This window comes from Lonchura striata, chromosome 1 (genome assembly GCF_046129695.1).
Source record: "Lonchura striata isolate bLonStr1 chromosome 1, bLonStr1.mat, whole genome shotgun sequence".
Classification (NCBI taxonomy): Eukaryota; Metazoa; Chordata; class Aves; order Passeriformes; family Estrildidae; genus Lonchura; species Lonchura striata.
In genome coordinates, this window is record NC_134603.1 from 127,744,766 (window position 1) to 127,767,755 (window position 22,990).

At 39.4% G+C, this 22,990-nt stretch overlaps 1 protein-coding gene across 1 annotated transcript in view; it reads left to right on the top strand.

Annotated features, from left to right (window-relative positions):
- The first annotated feature begins 10,408 nt into the window (after nucleotides 1-10,408).
- CRPPA (CDP-L-ribitol pyrophosphorylase A) overlaps nucleotides 10,409-22,990 on the top strand; it is a 109,014-nt gene continuing 96,432 nt past the window's right edge. Inside the window, exons 1-2 of the mRNA XM_021538312.3 lie at nucleotides 10,409-10,570; nucleotides 17,369-17,648. Of these exons, the coding sequence (XP_021393987.3) occupies nucleotides 10,410-10,570; nucleotides 17,369-17,648 (441 nt within the window). The 5' untranslated portion in view covers nucleotide 10,409. The remainder of the gene's footprint in view (nucleotides 10,571-17,368; nucleotides 17,649-22,990) is intronic.

Sequence of the window (22,990 nt, forward strand, 5' to 3'; positions counted from 1 at the left end):
GAATGTAATGGAAAATAAAAATAAAATAAAATAAAATAAAATAAAATAAAATAAAATAATAAAAAATAATAAAAAATATAAAATAAAATAAAATAAAATAAAATAAAATAAAATAAAATAAAATAACTCAGTAATCAGAAAAGAGGCCGAAATCAAAATCCCCTGAAATGATAATATCGTTGTTTACTAAACTGCAACAGTAACTCCTGTCAAACAGTGATTTTTACTACCATCTGCTTAAGTAAAAAATACTAAATCACAAAAAAAATGTTTTGAACATTTTGTCTATTTCTTGTCCCCTGGTCTATTTTAGTAGTTGTACAATACTGTATAATTGTCTCATTGTTTAAACCCTTAGCTGTTTTGAATTACATTACTACAGCACACTTGCTTTTTGATACATAAATATTTAAAATCTCTTTTTAGAATGTCTGGATACATAATTTTTTAATTTTGACTACTGAGAGGAAAAGCAATGCTCTGACTTGGCTTAGGAGTTCCACATTTAATTTGTTTTGTTAGCCCCAGTGAGAAGAGTCTTAGTGAAAAAGCTGTAAAGCAACTTAATAAAAGCATAAACTATTCTATGAAGTCTGATGTTTTGTTGGATAAAGAAGAGCTGTCCAGGCATAGTCATTAAAGTTCTTTTATATAAAACAGTGGAGAATTGAGAGAGAGGGCCTAAGGAGAAAAGTACTTGCCTGGTCCTACCAGAAGAACATCCACTAAGAAATGGAGTGACTAAGCAAAGTTTTAAAACACTCTGCAGCACAAAGACTTTGTTTGAATTGCAGCTGAAGCAAGTTTAAGCATCTGTGGCTTGTTAGATTATTATTTTATTTATTTGCTTATTTATTTATTCATTTACTTTGGGATGGGTTGGAGAAAGCCTTTTTAAATTCCCTATGGCCATGAAGTTGGGATGGAGAACAGAGGTCTGAATATTTCTAAAATGCAAAGCTGCAAAAATTTTGGTTTTAGCAAGAAACACTTGCTTTTGGTGTATTTTTCTTGTCTTCATTGAAAAAGCCTGCTGAAACTTTTGCTTTTGTGCATCTTTATTGAAATTTTTAGGACAGTAGCCAGCACAGCTTATAGTACCTAGGAATTGGTTGTATTACTGCACTGCATCATTTGCTTTCAGATACTGAAATGCCTGAACCTGGGGATGTCTAGAAGAGGAGAAAGAAGATGGATGAAAACAAGGGAACAAAACGGCACATGGAGGACAGCATATGCTGTGTGTTCTTCATTTTCTTCTATCCTCACAACCTTTCATGAGACTTCAAAAGACTTGTTCCATCTTCAGATTGCAAAGCCCGTGAGCCCATGAACATTGCTACCCCTGGAATGTAGTAGACTGTCAAGTCTAAATACATGTGGTAGAAAACCATTTCTGAGTGTCTCTGTGCCTTCACTTCCCATGCAAAGGGAAGAATGCACAGCACAGTGTGTCTGTCCTATTCCACACTGAACCAGGGAAGTGAGGGAGACTTTAGAATCTGCCATCTTCACAGAAATGCATATTCCCCTGCACTGTTCATATCTTCTGGTGAGTGACCACAGCCTCCTATTTCTGAGGAGAATGAATATCACCTAAGCTGACAAGATTCATGCACAGGTTTCTTAGAAAGCTATCAGTATGCCATGTGCCTGGACTTCCTTGTTGAAAAATTTGGCTCAAAATCTTACTTACCACCTACATAAACTATATCAAATATCATATACATGTATAAAATTACAGTAATCTGATTTTTAAACAAGACCATCAAGAATACAGTAGTGAGTTATACATAAAACCTCTTTGAGGTGTTACACAACTACTGTCCCCATATTTTCTTTTGATCTTTTTGTGATTAGTTATGAATCTTGACATCTCTCCCAGAAGAAAATATTTGCAACATCTTTTGCCAAGAATAAAGTAAATATTAAGGATTTCCATTTTTATTTGCTTAATTTAATACTTCTGGCATACGTCTTCCATAAAAACCCACATTAGACACACCATTCAAGCCACTATCTGAATTTTAATAACATAGTACTTTGTGGTAGTCTTAACTCAAATACTGCAGTCCCTTGAAAATCTGTTCATTTCTGCCCTTCCCTTTGAAACCTCTGGCTCTAGCAAAATCAAATCCTCTTTCCCATGGTGTTTCAATGACCAGGCTCGTTTCTTTACGATATTGACATTACCTGTCCCACAATTCCTTTTCATACACACACCTCCCCCCCACACACACATAGAGAAAGATGCATTACTTTATCCATTTTCTGAAGCATTCAGTATGAAGAAAACAACATATGAAAAAACACCATCATATTGGCACAGGTAAGTTCCAGGAAGAATTTTTGAAGTGAGTTGGACTGCAATACTCAGAGAAACAGTAGCAGGATACAGAACATTTTTCATCAAGTAGTTGGTTTGCATCCAGCTAGATTGGTATGTTGGAAAATGGTTAACCTTTTATGGTTGCTCAGCAGTGTATGCTAAACAAGCTGAGTTTCTGTATGAATTGTTGGACGACAGGTAGTCACATTGCTGCAGTTGGGAAAAATCTGTAACCTTGATCTTTCTAATAAATTAACAGGATCAAAAGATTGACCCTTTTCAGTCTGACATTTTCATGCTAGAACTGCAAAAGTCAGCAAAGGATAAGGCAAAGAATGAGGACAAGACTACAGTTTTTAAGGACTATCATCCTGCATGTTTTGCTCACTATAAAGCAACTCTTTGGAAACAGAAAAAAGATTCACAAACCTTACCACATTAAGGCACATCCCTTTACAACCTACCAAAAGGGTTAGAAAGTAGCACTGAAAACTCAGAAGAGGAGGAAAAGAACTATTTGTACATGATTGTTTTGTCTAATGTATACCATATAAATACACAATGAAGACTATGTCCAGTTTTGTGTTGGATTATACCTTGTCTTGCCTGCTGCAATTTCAGTCACCAATGGAATAGTTAGAACCAGTTTTCATTTACTGAGTAAAAACTGATATGGACGAATCCCTCCTATATGAACTCTGCCAAACTGACTTCATCTCTATTTTTTACATGTAGGGCCAACATTCCTGGTATTCTTAAAGTAAGGCCCACTATTAAAATGACAAAGGATGCAGAAACAATGCTCTGAGTGCAGCAATAAATAGTAAAACTTGTATACCTATACATACCAAATCTGCAAATTTTCATTTGTGTTATTTGATTGTCTCCATCACTTGAAGTTTGATGAATCTACATCTACAGCATCTTTCATAGTCCTTCACAAACATTCCATGAGAATAACACAGAAGAATAAAACACAGCATTATAATATACACACATCAAAATTAAAACAAAGATTCAGAGCCATGAAAATCCCAACTTTATTCCAAATCTAACTTCAACTCTTATATGTTTTCTAATGTTTTATTACATCATTCTATATCACTGGCATCTTGACATCTGTGGCTCAACACCACTTATTTAACCAGTTCATAGACTGTCTCTGCTTTGAATCATTTTGGGGAAAGGAAACTACCATTACTATTTCCTCAGAGGCAACTGTTTCTTCAGTCATGAGTGGACATCTGTCAAAAATAAACATTTCCCTTTTTACTGACAGGATAGGACACTATCCTAATGGCTGGTGTGGCTTTTATGTCACAGTGACAGAGGAAAACAGCCATAGCAATTTCCATCTCTCAACTTGCATCTGTTCATTACAGTCACTATCCAGTGCCCTCTGACAGCCAAAGACCCTAAACCACAGTTCTTGTACACAGCACAGTACACAGTGATGTTAAAGCTGAGAGAGGCCTACCCAAGCCTGGCATTACTGAGCATCTGACCAACACACCTACAATCTACAAAGACCTTTCCAGAGCCAAGTGTCGAAGACTAATCAGACATTTCTAATGAAAAATTACGAGGCCTCCATCTCATTGCCTACTTGCCAAAGCACTCCCCCAAAGCAGTAGCAATTCTTTTTTTCAAGTGTTTAACATTTCTGAGTTTCACAAATTCTCCTGCAGTCAGGGAATTACATTCTCATGAATTATTGGATTACATATTATAGGGTAATTCTCTTATCTTTAAATTCTTTTACTTTGTGTACACAAAATACTAATCAGTGCCTGAAATAACCTTCCTCATCCCAGAGGCCTAGACGATTATCAGATAGAGAATGGATAAACACTTCAGGGGAAATACAACATTTTAAGGTGAAGCTTTAAAATGTATGCTAAACATCAATATCAATGTGTGTCAATTTTTTTCTAGCACTTGCACAGCACACAAGCAAGACACTTCTTCTGTGTATCAAGTATTCATAGAAGAAATTTAGCTACCAAAACCATGTAAAACAATCTCAAAGGGGTTTGCACATATAAACTACACAGGACACAAGAAGTTAAATGCAATGAATGTTTTTCAACATACTTACAATGACATGCAAGCATGAAAACACTCCTCTGTATTCAAAAACCACATTTCTCTTACATTTCTAGCATTAATATTCTCTATTTGCACTTCAGCTATTAAAAAATATATTTTGTAGATTTGCCTATGAAGGAAATAGCACTCAGAATTACCCTTAGGGATCTGATCTATAGGTGGCTCTACACACACTGTATATAAGGCATATAAGCAGTCTTTGATATTTGATAGTCAACATTCACATCATTTAAGTTATGCATGTGTGTAACTCCCTTGCTGTACATGCTGTTTTGATCTTGGTTCCAAATACCAATAGGAGCAAATCAATAGCACAACACTTTATCTAAGTATTCCACACATCTACAGCATCTTTCATCAAAGAATCTCAGACCAAGAAAAAACCCTTTGCAGTCATATTTGTAAAAATACAAATATAAATATATGTTAATGTAAAATAAGATAAGATTTCCCCAAAGGTGCTAAATATTTGGAAAGAAAATATTTTTGCCCTTTTCAACATTGCCCCATCTATTATACTGCCTCAAGCTCTATGTTCCCTATGACACTATATTGACTTGGAAACCACTGTTGCCCAGAGCAAATACTTCAAGGCAGCTGCTGTGCAATGAAGATTGAAATAGCAAAAATGTAAATCAGTCTAAAAGGACCATGTGGAGGGCTGATCAGCCCTCAGACTCAGACAACAACTAGAAAATTGTGAAGAGAAGAAAATAAAATTGGCACATGGTTATTTTTTCTAGTGATAATCAGAACTGAAATAAAATACCTGGAAAAATATAAGCATGCTTTCCATGAAACCTAAGACTTCTTGTGAAAATTGCTACAAATAGCAACAGACATGAAAGATAAAAACTGAAATTCTATCCTATGGGGGGCTTCTTAATCTCTTTCGATAGGCAAGGAGCCCGTGTCTATTTCTGTAAACAGTGACTTCTATCATTTGAGACAATTATTGGTGACTTCAAGAGAGCCAAGAATGCTTTTTCTTCTTGAACAAAAAAATCTGTTTAAAGGGAACTGGCATTCCACGTCCTTCCATACAGCTCTGGATGTTCATTTTATGGCTTGCCACCACTGAAGTAAAAACTTATATATCTGGATAAAATTAGTGAAATACAATCCTGCAAACACAAGGTTCTGGTTAAAGGCCTTAACAACTGCTCAGAATGCTACAGATACCATGTTGGCTTCAAGAAGGGCTCTCAGATTTGTAATATTTTTAACTTTATGTTGTCTTTTACAGATCTTGTACCTCCACAGTATATTGTGGGGGTTTTGTAATTTTGCTTTTACAATTTGCTTTAACTTGCAAAATATTCTTCAATTGCATGCATTTCCCTTTAAAACACTAGTGAACCTTGATGCTTGTCAGTAAAAGGCAAATTTGTCTTATTTTGCCTGCATTAAAAATAAAATGCTTCAAGAATTTTGAAAAAAAGGACAATTTCTCAGCTATACCCCATCTACAGAAGATTAACTGCAATTTTAAGTTAAGGAATTTTATTCTTTCACAAATTTTTCCACAAAAGATTTTCAGAATGATATCTACCATTCTCATAACTTAATGTTCTCTAAAAATCCTATTATGGGTTTCAGTCATAGAAACAGATGAATTTTTCCTCCAGCAGTGAAATTGTCAGGTGCATTTCACTACTGTAATTTTATTCCAATTTGTACATATCTTCTTTCTTCAATAAAAAAGGAAAAAAAACAAACCACTTTTCTTTTCAAACATATGATTGGCATATTTACTGCATAATTGCAAACTACAACTGTGGTTTCAGATGTTATACCCCTGCACAGAAATGATAGATTAGCCTGCTTTTACTTGCTTTGAGGTAAATGCTGCCTCTGTCCCTTTTTATCCAGAAAAAAACTGCAAAATTGTTCTTCCAACATGTGTGAATTTACATTTTACTCACTTCCAATGTTTATGTATGAGCATGCATATATATGCACAGCAACTAAAATACTATATTGATTAAATACAAAATGTATAATGGAATGGAACTGAAGATAAATTATATAGTCACAAAGTTTAGCTGCAATCACAAAGTGTTTCACTGCATGTTATTAAAAAATGAATATTAAAAAAATGTAAACACCCAAATCCTAGTTTTCTTGACTCATGGTAAAACATAATATAAATATATAAGAATGTGAAATATGCTCTTCCTTCCATATCATTGTCTAAGAAAACAAAAAAAAAGGGAGAAATAGCAGTAACAAATTCAGTATAACCAAGATGCTGAGAATCTGATGGGCTTCTGGAAAAATTACCAGGGGCTATCAACACAAGTCAAGAATCTTTTGACTCCATAGGGACTGTGGAAAGCATGAGAACTTCTGAAACATTTCATGTTCAAGTGCAGCCAAAAGCAGCTTCAAAGTGCTTTTAGGATTGTAACATCTCACCATGATATACAACGGATATGATGACACTGAAGTCTGCATCCACCCGAGTCCATCCATCAAATATAATTTATTCTGGATTGATCAAGTGTAAAATCCCTAGCATAGTAAGGGAAATGGACTTCACAGCAAGAACAGAACCAAAAATTGGCACATGTTCCTTCACAGAAGAGTTAATAACAATGAACGAGTTTAAATGGGGAAACACTGTCTGGACAAGAAAGAAGGTACTGGGCACAACAGATTGTGGGTGTAGGTGAAGACATACAAAACCACAATGTCAAGAAGGAAGGGGAAAATAGTTCTGAAGGCTATTATGGTGTTGGGAATGTCTTACCTATCCTCAAAACTCATGTGCAGTGTGATTAGCCATGGAACTAAAAAGAACTTATTTTGTTCCTTATAGAAAGGCAAACAAGAGGTGGGGTACTTATGAATGACTGCATGAAGGCCTGAGACTGGATTTCAGAATATGTTACACTGAAAAAAACAGAAAAATGGAAATGCTGCAGAATAAGCTGCCATTAATCCATTTGTGTAGAACTGCTGCAAGAAAAGATCAGAATCTAAGATGATTGTGGATATTAGAGGTGCCTAGCTTAAGAAGAAAATTATTTTTGGGCATCTAATAATAATGAAGTGATGCTGACTCACAGTACAAACTTGGAAGTCCTGTAAAGAGACAACAGACAAATATATGTCATCAAGAGACAACAGACAAATATATGTCTTTAGTCATTAGGTAATGAAATACTTTCCAAGAAAAGAAAATAAAAGACCTGCTAAAACGAGCATTAACAGTTTAATATAGTTGCTGAGCCAATAGATTAAAAAAAAAAATTCCACATGCTAAACTGTTCTGAAGACAACGAAACCAACACTTGTTGGGAGGAAGGCAGTTCAATTTCTAGCTAATTCCTTCTCTGGTGAAAAGTCTCCATTCCAAAAGCTTGACACCTCTGTGTGTAAGGTGTCTGTGCTGTGCATGACTTTCCTGCTACAGCAGGTATCAAGAATACCTGTGGAATCTTGCCTTTGCTAGGAGGGATCACTTCAGTCCTATTGTATGACTCCTACTTATGATGCTTCTGCAAGCCTGTATGATCATTTTAGACCAGAACACAGCTGGCACTGGCAAAGCAGCCCAGCTGGAACATAAACTTTCATGCTTATTCCTCAGAAAGGTCTCTGTATGTGTTTTTCTTAGGTTTCTCTTAACACAACTAAGAGAAACCTGAAAAGCTGTAAATAAGCTATCTTCTTCAGTGGTGTGTCTTTAATTTGATATTTGTTCAAATATCTGTTCCCCCCCATCCCTAATCTCCACCTCTCCCCAGTTGTCAATCTTCCCTAGCTCTTCCCTAACCCCCTCATCTCCAAGTTGTCAATCCTCCCTTTCCCTATCCCTTTCCCTAGAACCTTCTCTGTCATTCCTCCTAGCCCCTTCCTCTGCTTCCAGAGCATTCCCTGTCTATTTAGTGAGGCTTGAAACCCTATTGCTTATTTTGTGTTATTCCACTCCCCTGCTTCCCCTGATAGGTTTGTGATATGTTAGTTCTGCCATAAACTCCTCCCTGCTACTCCCTTATTGGTTGCTGTTCCTACACCAGTCTTCCTGAGTTCTTGTATAAAAACTTTACCCCCCCTCCCAAGGGGGTCTTGGGGCTCACTGAATAAAACCATCCTGTTCACCCCCAAGTCCCGTGTCGCCTCCGTCTGTTCCCGCACCACCGACTGGGACAGCAGAGTTCATGGGGGAGCGGCCGCCCGTTCTCTTCCCTCGCTGCCCAGCACGCCTTCCGCTCGGGGTATCGCGGTGAGAGGAGGGCAACTGCGATACAACAATCTTCCCAAAGATATAAAGACATTTTGCAGACTCTAAAGATTTTGATAATTTTAGGATAGCCTCCATAGACTGTATTTTTCCTAAAATAACGCCAAAGAGGCAAGGGCCAGGCCCCTGAGTACCCAAACCTTCATGCTTGGATGACTGAGTTAGGGAGTCCAACTTGTCAAGTACAAACACAGCTCTTCCACTAGAAAGAGCTGCTATGAAAAAGCTGGAAGCAGCCCTCTTCTCAACCCTGTTTTCCTTGTTTTGCTTTGGGAGCTACTTTTAAGCAGTCTTTACTGTTGATCTCCTATGTCTGCACCTGGTCTGATGCCTTCCTGACCTTGACCCGCACTCACTGGCTCAGCTTCCTGGTTTGCCCTGGCACCTGCCACCTCGCTAAGATCTTGATAGGTGATCACCAGGCTGTGCCTTGGGAATTTTCCAAATGCGTCTGAGCCATCACTGCTTACACCATGAGACGAGCTGGAACATCCCAGATCCTTGCAGTGAATTTACGACCACTGAGTTTTACCTGTGGGTGCTGCTGCATAGTGGCTGAACGTGAGCCAGGCGGCCAAGAAGGCCAATGGCATGTTGGCTTGTATCAGAAGGTGTGTGGTAGTCTTGCTATTCTTGGCAGAGGTGAGGCACCTCTAGAGTGCTGTGTTCAGTTTTGGACCCCTGACTTCAAAAAAGACATTGAGGTGCTGGAGTGAGTCCAGAGAAGGGCAAAGAGGCTGGGGAAGGGTCTGGACCACAAGTCCTGTGAGAAGTGGCTGAGGGAGCTGGGGCTGCTTAGCCTGGAGAAAAGGAGGCTCAGGGGAGGCCCTGTCACTCTGCACACAGCCTGAAAGGAGGTCGGACTCAGGTGGGAATCGGCCTCTTCTCCCAGGTAGCAAGGGACAGAACAGGAAATTGCCTCAAGTTGCACCAGGGGAAGTTTATGTTGGATATTAAAAAAAATATTATTCACTGAAAGGGCTGACATTAAAACAGGCTGCCCAGGAAAGTAGTGGAGTCGCGATCCTGGGAAGTGTTCCAAGGGTGTGTGGATGGATGCAACACTTGGGAAATGTAGTTAAACAGTAAATACGGTCATGCTGTGTTAACGATTTGACTCGATGACTTAAGAGGTCTTCCAATCCTAACAATTCCAATATGACCCTATGCTAATTTCCCCCTCCTCGAATGAAGCGAAACAATCACCACATTTCAGCAGGTGTTCCCAGCCAGCCTCTCGGGCTCTCCGAAGGTCCAGCGTTCCGTCTGCTTTTCCCCCGGCGCCCTGGCGCTGCGTTTCCCGCCCCGCCGAGCGGACCCCGGCCGCGCTCGCTCCCCCCGCGCCCGGCGGGACGGGGCGGGGCGCGGCTCCCCCGCCCCTCAGCGCGGCGCCGCCCCGAGCCCCCGCGCATTTAAAGGGCCCATGGCGGCCGTGCCCGCGCAGCGGCCGTGCCTGCCCGCTGCCGCCGTGCCGCGCTGCCGCCGTGCCGCGCTGCCCCGGCCGCTCCCTCGCCGCGGTCCGGGCGTTCCCGCGGGGCTGCCGGGCCCGGGGCGCTGCTGCGGGGGCTCGCGTAGCGCGGGGGGAGGGCGAGCGGGCGGGCCCGGTGTGCGCCGGGGGCAGGCGAGCGGGCGGGCGCTGGATTCTTTGGATCGCGGACGTCGTGGGCGAATAAAACAGGCGGGCGGGCGGTTGCGCTGTTCCCGCCGCGGGGCCCGGCGGAGATGGAGCCCGGCAGGCGCAGCGCCGCGCCCGGCGGCGTGTCGGTGTCGGCCGTGCTGCCGGCGGGCGGGAGCGGCGAGCGCCTGGGCGGTGCCACCCCCAAGCAGTTCTGCGCCGTGCAGGGGAGGCCGCTCGTCAGCTACGCGGTGCGGGCCATGGAGAGGTAACGAGCCCGGCGCCGCTCGGCTCCCGACCGCGCCCCGCGGGCTCCTGCCGGCCCCGGCCCGTCCCGGAGAGCCGCAGGCGGCCCTGCTGCCCTCCCCTCAGGCCCTGGGCGCCAGGGCGTGTCTGGTTTGCCGTGCGGGGACTCTCCGCTCCCCGCCCGGTCACACCGGGGAGGGAACGGGGTGTCTGGGCCCCTCACCTGGGCGCTTCCCCCACCCCAGCCTGGCTCTAGCGCCGCCATCCCGGCTGGCTCTCTGCCTTCCTTCCGCAGCCCTGTCCATGCTTAGAGGCTGTGCCGCATTCCTTGGCTCTTGGAAATCATGTTTGAGGCCACTCGGCCTCGAAGCTCGAGGGTTTGTGTAGCTGCGGTGGCTGCTTTGGTGAGCTGTGAGCTCACTGCAGCTGTTGGAGACAGACATTGGCCTTTCCATCAGCCCTGAAAAGTTATCTCTTCTGCCACTGGATATGGTCTTTGTAATGTCCAAAAGCATTGAATAATGATCCACTCCTCATGTTGGGATGAATGAACTCACTGATATACAGGACTGCGTTATGATCCACTGATGCCCATGGTAAAACACCTTGCATCAGCAGGAAGTTTGAAGGAAAAATGTTTAAGTTGCTGAACTAGAAGCTGATTGCTTATGTAGTGTGAAGGTGCAAATGTATCTTTTCCATGTTTATGTTGTAGTGATACCTCAAGGAGTAATGGGTAAAAATTGAAAGATGGGAAATTTAGGTTAGGTGTTAGGAAGAAATTCATTACTGTTAGGGTGGTGAGGAGCTGGAACAGGTTTCCCCAGGAGAACCCAGGTAGCCTTCAAGGCTAGGTTGGCTAAGGCCTAGAGCAATCTGGTCTACTGGGAAGTATCACTGCCCATGGCAGAGAGAGTTGGGCTAAATGATCTCTAGGGTGCCTTCCAACCCTTAACATTCTATAATTCTGTGTTGGAGCAAAGGACTAAAGTAATGGGATTTCTTAGCAGCCAGGTTTTCCCTTTCCATAAGGCTGTTGAGTTCTAGGCATGTGACTGACAGTTATATATTATTGTCAAATGTTAGCATAATGTAAGTCTTGGATCTAGTGTCACTTGAAACACAGCAGGTTGGAGCAGAATGTCAAGGGGAATTCTGGATGTGTTGCAGTAACCTGTAGGAAAACAAACCTTTATATTTTTAGAAAGAATAAATGAGGAGTGGAGATTAGTGAAAGAAATAAAATTGCCAACATCTCCCAATGTTTTTAACACATTGTACAAAATTATGACTCTTTTTCCGTTCCCACCCAGGGAGGCTTCCCTCAGGTCACTTGTTACTTTATGAAAGAAATACTGCTTATTTTCTTTATTTAATTTTCAACAGAAGCCAGTTGCAAAGCTAAACACATCAGTAAGCAAAGCATCCAATCCAAAGCTTGCCATAGCTGTAATTCCTGCCAAAATGTCATGGGAATCTACAGAGATGAATTATATCCTCACTCAGTGTATTGGAGACCTGGAAAAGAGAACAGAGTGAGGTTTGGTAAGGAAGTGTTATGCCTCTAAAAAAAAAAAAATTCTTTATTTTTACTGCCAGTAAGCTCTGAGAAAATAGCTGTACTTTGAGCACCAGTATTGTATTTGTCACAAAGATGCAAAAAATTAGGTTGATTTCTTGTGCAGTTCAGCCAAGTTGATTGTGACAGTAACAACTTGGTGCTTTTGCTTAGGAGCTCAATAACCCTGCCAGTGCTCTGTCAGGCAGAGCTTCCTGCCACCTCTTCTGACTTGGAGTGTTGATTGGTATAGATGCGTATGAGGAGCTGGGAACAGATGTACTCCAAAGCTTGGGATGGCTATCGTTTCCATCTCAACACTTTTACTTCTGGCTCTGAAACTGTGAAGGATGTACCTTGCTCTTTCTTTGTGCCTATGTAAGCATAAGCATGTAATATTGAGGAACTGCAGTTTATCACATAATCTACCCAAAAATGGCAAATTTTGTGTTTAGCTTGATGCTTTATCTTATGTCTGATGTTTACCTGATGTAACTGAATGGGTCATTGACTCATTTACCCTGTAATAACTTCTGTTGAACTGGACATCTTGGCTGGTGTGACTATTTTGGAGCTTTTTTAAATCTAGAAAAAAGGTAGCAGTGTATAGACAAAAATACATGAGCAGTTCAAGGCTGTGCAGCTGCTCTGCAAATGCTTTTTGAAGATCAGCAGAAGATTTTTGTGCTGTTCAGCTGAAAGTAGTGAGACTCTTAAATATCAATGTGGAAAAATGGGCAGATGAGACAAGAGCAGACATGAATGAATAAGCAGTGCATCCTATTGTATAGATTAACAGCATATAGAACACTGGCCTGCCATTGATAATCACAGGTGATACTCTGAGGAAGAGGAGATTAACAAAACTAGGGTAAGGAGAAATTGTTGGTTTTAATTGCCACTGCAGTGGCTCTGATAGGAAGGTCTAAGGTCTTCAGGCTAAAATTAAAGCATGTTAGAAACATTAAATGTCTCTTTTTTTCCATTGAATTTGTTCCAGCTTTAGTTGAACTATGCAAGGCTTTTGCAACAAGTTCAACTGATTTAGAATGGCATTCCTTGTTTTTGCTTCTGTAACAACTACCAGAGTTTTCCCTTTATTTGATTTCTTTTTGGTGTAAGGAGGTTTGTTAGAATAGAACCTTTTCAATTCTTTTTCTGATGCAGGGAGGAATCTTAGCTCTGTATGCACATGTGCATGCATATTTTACTGATCTATCGAGAGGAAAACAAACTAAGGTAAAGACTGATTTTAAAATAGTTTTGGAAAAAATATGCTGCTGCTCTTCTTGCTGTGCTCGTATTTCACCAGTTGTTGCAAGTACAATAACTGGTTATAAAAGAGGAAAGCAGAGTTGATATCTTCACTGTCAGAATTAAAATTTTCCATAAAGGTTTCAGAGAGCTTTGTTTTCTTTATTGTAGTATCCTAAAATGGGGTGGTCTCTTAAAATCCCCTGGGGAAGCTCTCAAAGGAGCACCTCTTTGGAAGTGTCTTGCATAGTTATTTGCCAGGTATATTTTTCCATTGACTGATGCATATTCACTGGCTCTATAGGTCACACAATTACAGTTTCATTTCTACTCTGATACTACTTTTTGTCCAGTTGTCATTAGCTATTTTTTAAATAACTTATGAGCAAAAAATACTTACAGAAAATTTTATGGAGGTATCTTTTTTATCATGTCTTACTCATAAGGAGCATTTTATTTCTGTAAAAATTTGAGTGGTTTCTGTACATGAGATCCTCCAAACTTTCTTAATATATTGTAAAAGCTTCCTGCTACCATTTTTGTACTGTAAGAGATACATTTGTATTAATATGTTTTTCCATATATCAATAAATGAATAACAAAGCTTTTATGGAGCAAAAGGAAGTTACACTTGCATTCAGCAAATGGATTTTGTTCTTGATGCTTTTTGTTCTCATTTGGTTTTTAATAAGGTTAGCAAAAGTAATATTATGATTTATCTTGCACCTCTGAAAGTTTGTGATGGTGAAAGATCCTGTCTAACACTGCTAAAGCCATCTTGGCAGTGACTCTGGTTCTAGCCTTGTTTTGCTGGTATCAGTAGGTGATATTGAATAGTTTTTTAGTGGCAGAGTAAGAGTTGCAAGAGATTGAATGTGGGTATTTGAGCCTTATATCAAATTTCAGTACTGGTTTCTGTGTGAGTCAAGTGGTGGAGGGTTAAATCTGGGTGACATTTGTACCTCAGCATGCCATTTAGGTGATGCAGTTTCCAAGTGGGATTGTTTCATTTCCTCTGCAGCTTGTGTTTTGAAGGAATAGCTTAATCTGTTGCAGAGTTAATGAGTTCCCTACTTTCAGTTCTAGCTCAGCTACTGTGTTTGCACTTCTGTTTGAAATTTACTGGAACAATTCTATATTTTCCTAGGCAGCAAGTCTATAGGTAGGTGATGATGAGGAGGATAGCTGCAAGAAAGGAACATATAGTCCTTTCTGCCTCATTGTTTGCTTCCTGCTAGTGTTGTGGTCCTCCCAAGGCAGTTGTAAAGTGATTGTAAATGGGCATATGGTCAGACTTGATTTTCCACTTTGGAACCACAGCGTGTGTTGTATGGAAGCATTAAAGTTGTGTGTTGTTAAAGCACATTGGAGGTACAGCATTGTGATCTTTTTCATGGGTCATGATGATTCTTTCTGAAGCTTGATCCAATATTACAATTATGAAATTGAAGTGGTGCTTGAAATGGTGTTTTTAAACTGGATTTGAGCAGTAGACTGGAAAATCCAGTAAACTGGAATCTACACAATCCTGAGTAGATTATTATTTTAGTATGAAATCTTTCCAAAGAAAAAGATGTGATAAATTAAGGGAGGGGGGAAAGATTAATTTATTGCCAGATTGAGTGTATACTACTTCTTTCTACTTCTTTAAAATATTTTGCAACGTTTCCATACGCAGATCTTCAGAAGAGTAATGCACAGCTCTCATTCATTAAAATTTGTAGCATACTTTACTGGATTAGTACTTTTCATGAGTTTTAGTGGGACAAACCCTTAGCTGTTCTGTATGTAATCAATCTGAGGAATACCTTTATGCTCTTATATGAATATGTTGCATCTCTAAATTTCAGCTGTAATTATAGGACATGGGTCCAGAATGAGTTTAAGGAGTAAACTCATTTGTAAACTCAAGTTTACAAATGTGTTTATGCAGACACAGGGTGGAGCTGTGACCGCATCCTGTCACTTTTTGGTGTATTGTACCACTGGAGGCCTTGAGCCATTCCACCCCCTCTGTGCAGAGATTTGTCACAGGCTGGCCAGTACTTCTCCTCCGTGCTTCTCAGAAGATGCTGTGTGCTACCCAGTTGCCTCATAGTCTGTTTCCTTCGACTCTAGAAAGGGCAATGTCAGTGCTCTTCTGACACAGTTACAGCAACTGTGCAGTTTCTGAGTACTGTGTAAGGCTACTGTCTTTCTGCAAGTTCTTGTTCCCATTTAGTGTGAAACAGCTCTTTCTGAATTTTGCTTTCTTAAATGACTGACTCTCAGTATTTAAAAAGAACTGAGATGAATCCAGTTAGTTTGCCCTAGTTCCAAATTGAAGTCATGCAGAAGTGCTACATTTTGTAATTAAATATAAGAGTATGCCAGAAATCATATGAGAGATTTTTGAACCTTTTGATGGACCTGTAGTGAGTGACAAGTTGAAATGAAACTTGAAGCCACATTACTTCAGATTTTACATTTGAGTAACTTCAGTGCTTAAGGAATACTGAGAATGTGTTGGTTTGGCTATATTTTCTGCCTTTGCTAATAGTAAAATGGACATAAGGACAAGTATTTTTTTTCTGAAGAATGATAACAGCACTTTATTTAATTTTAAATAGTTATTTTATGATTCCTTGAAATAGTTTTCCATGGAGTATTATTAATTGTAACTCCCACCCCCCCATTAATAAGATGGAAGATGCTCTATTGTTTCACATAATTCTATGCAACTGGTTTGTAACACAGATTAATTTTTCTTTTGAAGTAAGTATAGTTCCCAGGCAATGCCTTCTCATGTGTCATTGTAGAAATCAGGATCTTGAGCCTGTGTATTTCTGAACCGTCAATTTCATACTCTTATTTTTCTAACTGCAAATATTTAGTTCTTAGTACCTTCATTCTTCTTGTGACTGCAGTATTAGTTCCAGTAGCTTTACTAGATTTAGTTGAGACAGTGTATTGTAGTTCTCTCTCCCTAGTTAGGTGTGCAAGCTACACATGGGTAATTTTAACATAGTAATTATTTTTTAATCACTGCTCATCTGTGACTTTCTTGTCTGATGTGCTAAAACGCTCTTCTGCCATCCGTGGAAACACAGAAAGGGAACACAATTACTTTTTTAATGTTCTCTACATAGGTATTTAGAAAATAAGTAACTACAATGGATTTGAATTATGTTATTTCTGTTGTTTTGAAGTACAGTATGCCACATATGACTAGAATTTGTATTCCTAGATACTTTGATAGAAGTATGATTTCAACCTAGCTTCAATAATAGTCTGTGGGTCATTCACTTCTCCCCACACAACCCCTCAGTTCTAGAGCAAGACTGATACCAACAGTAGAATCTTGGAGATCTCTAAAAATGTATTTTTGATATGGTATTACTAACTAGCACAGCTATGTTTTTACATTTTTATAGCTTCCTAGATCAGAAACCTTTGTGTTTATAAATATGTATTTTTTTCAAACTACCGGTGTAATGTTTCTTGTTAATATTAAAGTACTACAGTTTTCATTCATTACCATTCTGTCAATTACTGCTAATGCCTGTCTTGATAGTGATCTTTGTTTCAGACTTTCTTGATTGTCTTACTCCCTTGTACACCATGTGCTTCACTAGAACATGGAGTATTCCAGGCCACAGGATTTACCAGTTTGTTAGATACTGATTAGCAAACTGTACCTGTTTGATTTAGAAGTTCTGTTTGAAGTTAGGAATGGTGCTGGAGTAACAAATGTTTTCAAGATTTTTGAAGAGTTACCAGAATGTGCCCCTCTGCAAAGTGGTTGTTGGAAGCAAGTCTCTTCCCAGAATTCCAGTATCATTGGTATAAATCTTGTTATAGCTCTTGCTTAAGGAGTGGAGTACAAAAACATGGATTTGGTTATATTGAGAGGTGCTTTATTTAGCCATCTTGATTTTTTTGTTGTTATGAATTTCTTTTTTTTGTATATCTCTACTTTTATTTAGTCATTCATGTCTACTTTTTCTGGTTTTGTACTGATTTTTCTAGGATAAGTTGGATATCTGACATTATTGTGGTGGTCTCTCCTGAAAATATTGAAACAATGAAGACTATCATTGAAAAATATGGCCACAAAAGAGTTACAGTAGTAGAAGGTGGAATAACTCGTCACCGGTCAATATTCAATGGACTGAAAGTGTTTGCAGAGAATGAATTTTCCAGCCATTTGGTCCAGAAGCCAGACGTAGTGATTATCCATGATGCAGTGAGGCCTTTTGTTGAAGAAGATATTGTTTCAAAAGTGGTTATGGCTGCTAAAGAACATGGGGTATGTACTATACAGCAATGGAACTCTGTAATGTGCTTTATACTGTACAGCTTAAAATTGTGATTGATAAATCAGGAATTTTCTAGCGATTTTATTAATGTTTGATGGGTTTTTTTAAAGTAGAACAGATACAGATCCCCTATTATGCAGAGAGGTCAGGTGGGGGAGGTTGACATTTTTAAATGCTGTAGGTATTATTCAATACAGGGAATAACTGTTGCCATGGAGATTGTCAGTAAGCAACTGAATCAATCACCAATTTGCTAGTTGAAAGATAGGTTATGTAATGATGGGTTACCTCTTTTTCCATGCAGAATTATCTTCTGTTTACTAATAATAGCCAAAGAATGTGTGTTCTGCATTGGTTGACTTGCAGATTTTGTGCTTTCATCTCAAATTTATATGCTAATCCTGAATAAGCAGAAGAAGAGCTGTCTCTGTGTTAACACTAGTGTTCTAGAACCTGTAAGCATTGCAGACTGCTGGAAAACAGGGTAAGTGGGAAGCCTCCAGCTGTAGGCTGGATATTCTCCTGTTTAACACTGCATCTGAGGACTGAGATTACTCACAGAAACAAAAAAAAAGTCTGAGAAAGTAAGTGATGTATGAAGGGGAAGAGTTGGTAAGAAGTTGTGTTATGCAAGGAGATAGGAGAGGCATGGACTAGCAACAAGAGGAACTGTTAGATGAACTGCCTAAGTCAGAGATGTAAGAAGTTATGACTTAGCCACAGGCTTGTTTGCAAAATTTGCTATATTTAATTTGTTCTTGAATTCTTCATTAATGAGTTGCATAATGCTTCCCTGCTTCAAGTACATGGTTTGAGGTAGAAGTCATTAGTGACAGGAGATTGTTTGGGTACTAGAAAACTAGGAAAATGTACCACTGCTTGTCTTCTCCAGAAAATGTGGTAAAAGATAATGAACAGGTGGGTAACAATTTTGACAGTGGAATAATTCATTCAGAGAATGAACTACAGTGTTTTCTTAGTGCTCCTATGCCTTCATAGAATATATAGCTTTTTAAAATATTAATTATTGATGCCTTAAGCATCATTATGAAAATCAAATTACATCAAGTCTCTCAGAACCTTATGTTGCAAATCTAATATATTGAGCCTCTTCTTAGTAGGCCTGTAGTTTTTTAGATAGCCTAATAAGAAATGGCAATAAAAGAGAAACTCAGCCCTATAGTTTTCTAGTGATCTAGAACATAGATTTCCAATTATTAGAACTTAAACTCTGTTAGGTCAAAAATATTTTTAAAATTCTTTCTCATACAGCACAAAATAGCATTTCAGAATTGATTTTCTGCCAAAGGCTTTCAAATAATTCCTCTTTGTAAATCAGTTTTAAATGTGCTTCTTTGAGAGTGGTACAAGAATGGAGTTAATTGTACTGGTTTTGGGTTGAAATGAGAATAACTTTTATTAATGTGTTTGTGTTGTCTTTGAATGTTAAGATATATCTCATTTGAATTTAACTTGTTCAATTTTTCTTGAAAGCTTTGTGATTTTAATATAATATTTTCTCCTGGTTTTCTTTTTAATTGAATGTAATGTATTTCAAGTAAAAAACTAGGGGGAATCAAGGCAGTCTCTGTGGACCTTCTCAAGTGAGTGTATTCTAGTTCATCTGAACTTCTGACCGGTAAATATTTCCTAACCTGGATCACTGAAGTATCATTTGATCTCGGAAAGGTGATTGTGTACATGTGTAATAGTCTATTCCATTGCATAACATTTGTCTGAAATGTGTGTGTTGGCTGAGATCCACTGGCTTCAGCAAGGCTGGGCCATCAGAGAGATGTGTGCTCAAAGTCTCTAAAAGCTAGATGCTATAATATTGAAAAAGTAATAAAAAAGTAATTGAATTAAGGAACATTTTGTGTAACAAACTGGAAAACCATCTTCCCAGAGACAGGTGGCTATTTCCGCTTGAGAACTACAGAATTCTGAAGAACTAAATGGAAAGCTGTGACTTTCTCAAAACTGGTATGCATGGTTTTGAATATCAGAAAAAAATTGATTGAGGGCAGCTATCATATTTAGTTCTCCTATGGTCAAATTCTTTGCATATCTAAAAGGATGTCAGTTCTTCAATCTTTCAGTACAAAAAGTAATTACTTCCTCTTGCATTATGTAGAAAGGTACAAAACCTGGCAGAAACATCATATTAAATGACTTGTGTTAATAGGGGTAATGCTGTATTGTTATATGTCTGCATACCATATAGATAACGTAATTATGAGAAGCTTTAATGTTCTTTAAAATGGCAATTGATCAAGTAAGTTATTCACTTCTAGCTGCCAATTGTCAGACAACTAAACTGCTTTATTACACTTACTAATCAGTTTGTTATTTGCCTGTGGGAATAAAAATGTGTACCTTAACCAGAACTAATAAATTACGCCTTAAACCCCCCAAACAACTTCTTGATTATGTCAAAATATTACTTTGTAACCAATTAAATTCCATTTATGTTTTTGGGGTAATTTTGTAATTAAAATTATATGTTTCTAGAAACAAATTCTTTGCAGCCAGTTGGGAAAAGTGGAAGCTTCAGAAGGCATCAGTCCAAAGCCTCTAGCAATATCTCATTGCCAACATTGCATTTTAAACAACATAACTAAAATGAAAAATGCTTACATGAAAAAGAAATTGGGACGGTGGGGGGGAGCTTGTCAGTTCTGCTATTGAGAGTTTACAAAAAGTAGGCACATCCAAAGATTTTTTTTTCTCTAATTAACATAAACTAGATTTGAAAGTACAGTATTTTATGTTGGAAGGACTAAGTCAAAATAGCACTCTTAAAAGCTGGTTTCTGGAAGCTGTCTAGCATCATTAGTTTATTCTGAGCTTTAGCAAGGACCTGAACAAAGCTTACATGTCAATACAGCTGTACAGTGCCACTCAGTCTCGTGAACTCCTACTCAGAGGCAGTCGGTCAAAATAATGCCCTAAACAGAAAACACTACATGTTGTGCTCAGTCTGTTCCTTTCGTGGTGCCATTATCACTCTTGCTGGAGCAGAAAACAGGGACCCATGTGGATCCTGTTTCACCCACTGATTTTGCTATCTACGGTTGCTGAGTTACATTAGCAAAACCTTGGGGGGTGGCAAACCAAAAACCGCCTCTTTTTCTTCACTGACAGTAAAGGAAGATTTGGGTGGATAAATAAGATGATATGGTGTGGTGTACTTGGATGGGGACAGAATGCTGGAGTGGTTCTGCCCCCTCTGACCTTTCTTTGTACTTTTGTTCTTGGATCTTTTTGTTTTCTTATCTCCTCTGGTTTATAATATATAGACTATTTTACACATGGTCTTTGTCCTCTTTGTTATAGTCAAAGACTGATTTTAGCCAGCTGTAAAGGCTGCATTAGTGGCAAGATTGTTTTTGATTCATATTTATACACTGGGCCATCTGAAGTTATTATCTGCCTGTATTCTCAGAAGTTCTGCTTCCACTGTATGCTTGGTGCTTTGCAGGACTCTCACTCCTGTCCTGTCAGACCCCTGTGCAAAAATAGAATCAAGATCTGATGACACATTATTATTACCATCTTGACATTAATGGAATGAGTTTTGTACTTTAGAAGAGTGACTAATGGCAGTGTAATAATAATTATTAATGAATGGTAGGGGTGTTACTCATCAATTTAAGAATAAAATAACATTTTAAGACCTACATGCACTTAGCCTACTAAGGCACATGGAGGACAGGGAGGGGATTAGAGAGTGCCATTATGGCTTTACCAAGGGCAAGTCCTGCTCAACCAACCTAGTGGCCTTCTATGATGGAATGACTACATCAGTAGTGACACAAGGAAGAGCTATGGATTGCCTCTCTGGTCTTCCCTAAGGCCTTTGACACAGTCATCCACAATCTCCTTCTCTCTAAACTGGAGGAAAAAGGATTTGATGGGTGGACTGTTCGGTGGAGGAGGAATTGGTTGGATGGCTGCATTGAGAGGGTAATGATTAACACCTCAATGTCCAGCTGGAGATCAGTGATAAGTGGTGTCCCTCAGGGGTCCATACTGGGACCAGTACTCTTTATTACCTTCATAATTGATGCAGATGCATTTGGATCAGAGGTACCTTGAGCAAATATATAGATGACATCAAGGTGAGTGGTGTGGTTGATATGCCCGAGGGGTGGATGCCATGCACAGGGACCTGGACAAGCTCAAGCAGTGTTCCTTTGTGAACACTGAGGTTCAACATGGCCAAGTGCAAGCTCCTGTATCAGTAAAGGCTGGAGAATGAAGGGATTGAGAGGGCACTTCAGAAAAGTGGGTACTTGTAGATGGAAAGCTGGTTATGAGCTGACAGTATGTATTTACAGCCAGCAAGTCAACGGTGTTCTGGGCCAGGAGAGTTGCAGCCAGCAGGTTCAGGGATGTATTTATGTCCCTCTACCCAACTTTCATGGGAGCCCACCTGGCGTACTGCATCTGGCTCTGGGGCCCTCAACACAAGAACGATGTTGACGTATGGGAGCAGGTCCAGCAGAGGGCCACAGAAATGATCAGATGGATTGAACATCTACGATGAAAGGCTGAGTGAGTTAAGGTAGATTAGCCTGGACAAGAGAGCTCCAGAGAGACTTTATTGTGGCCCCTCAGTATCTGAAGGTGGTTTATATGAAAGATGGTGAAAAACCTTTTAGCAGGGTCTGTTGAAGTAGGACAAGTGGTAATGATTTTAAACTAAAAAAGAGTATATTCAGACTAGATAGAGACAAATATTTTTTTACAGTGGGGATGGTGAAACACAAAAGAACACTAAAGAAATTATGGATGCCCCATTCCTTTAAACAGACAATGTCCAGTTGAGCAAGGCTGAGCAACTTGATCTCACTCAGAGTTTAAGACATCTGTGCTCATTGCAGCAGGGTTGGACTACGTGACTTGAACATCCCAGGCAACCCAAACTATTTTATGATTCTACATTATTGTAAAGATTAGGAGCTCCTTAGCAGCCCTGAATGTGTGAAGCAATGAAGGGTGGTTTTGCTGTTGTAGAAAAAACAGGAATATAATGCATTTTCCCCTTTTAACGGATAACTATTGAAAGCATAGTGATGTTTCCATAGCTTATGGCATTTTTGGTCCTGTAGAAATGAAAACCTACTCAGCCAAGTTGTTAATTGTTTCCCGTGTTGAATGGAGAACTAATGCATTGTTAGTAAATACTTGTAGTTTTAGTCCCAACAAGATGCAATGTTTGATGGTGGGAGAGCATTGGTAGGGAAAAAACAGCTCTGTCATTTCCCAGTCTCAATTTAAGTGCTTTAGGTGATTCATCACATTTATTGTGAAGGATGCAACTCACCTA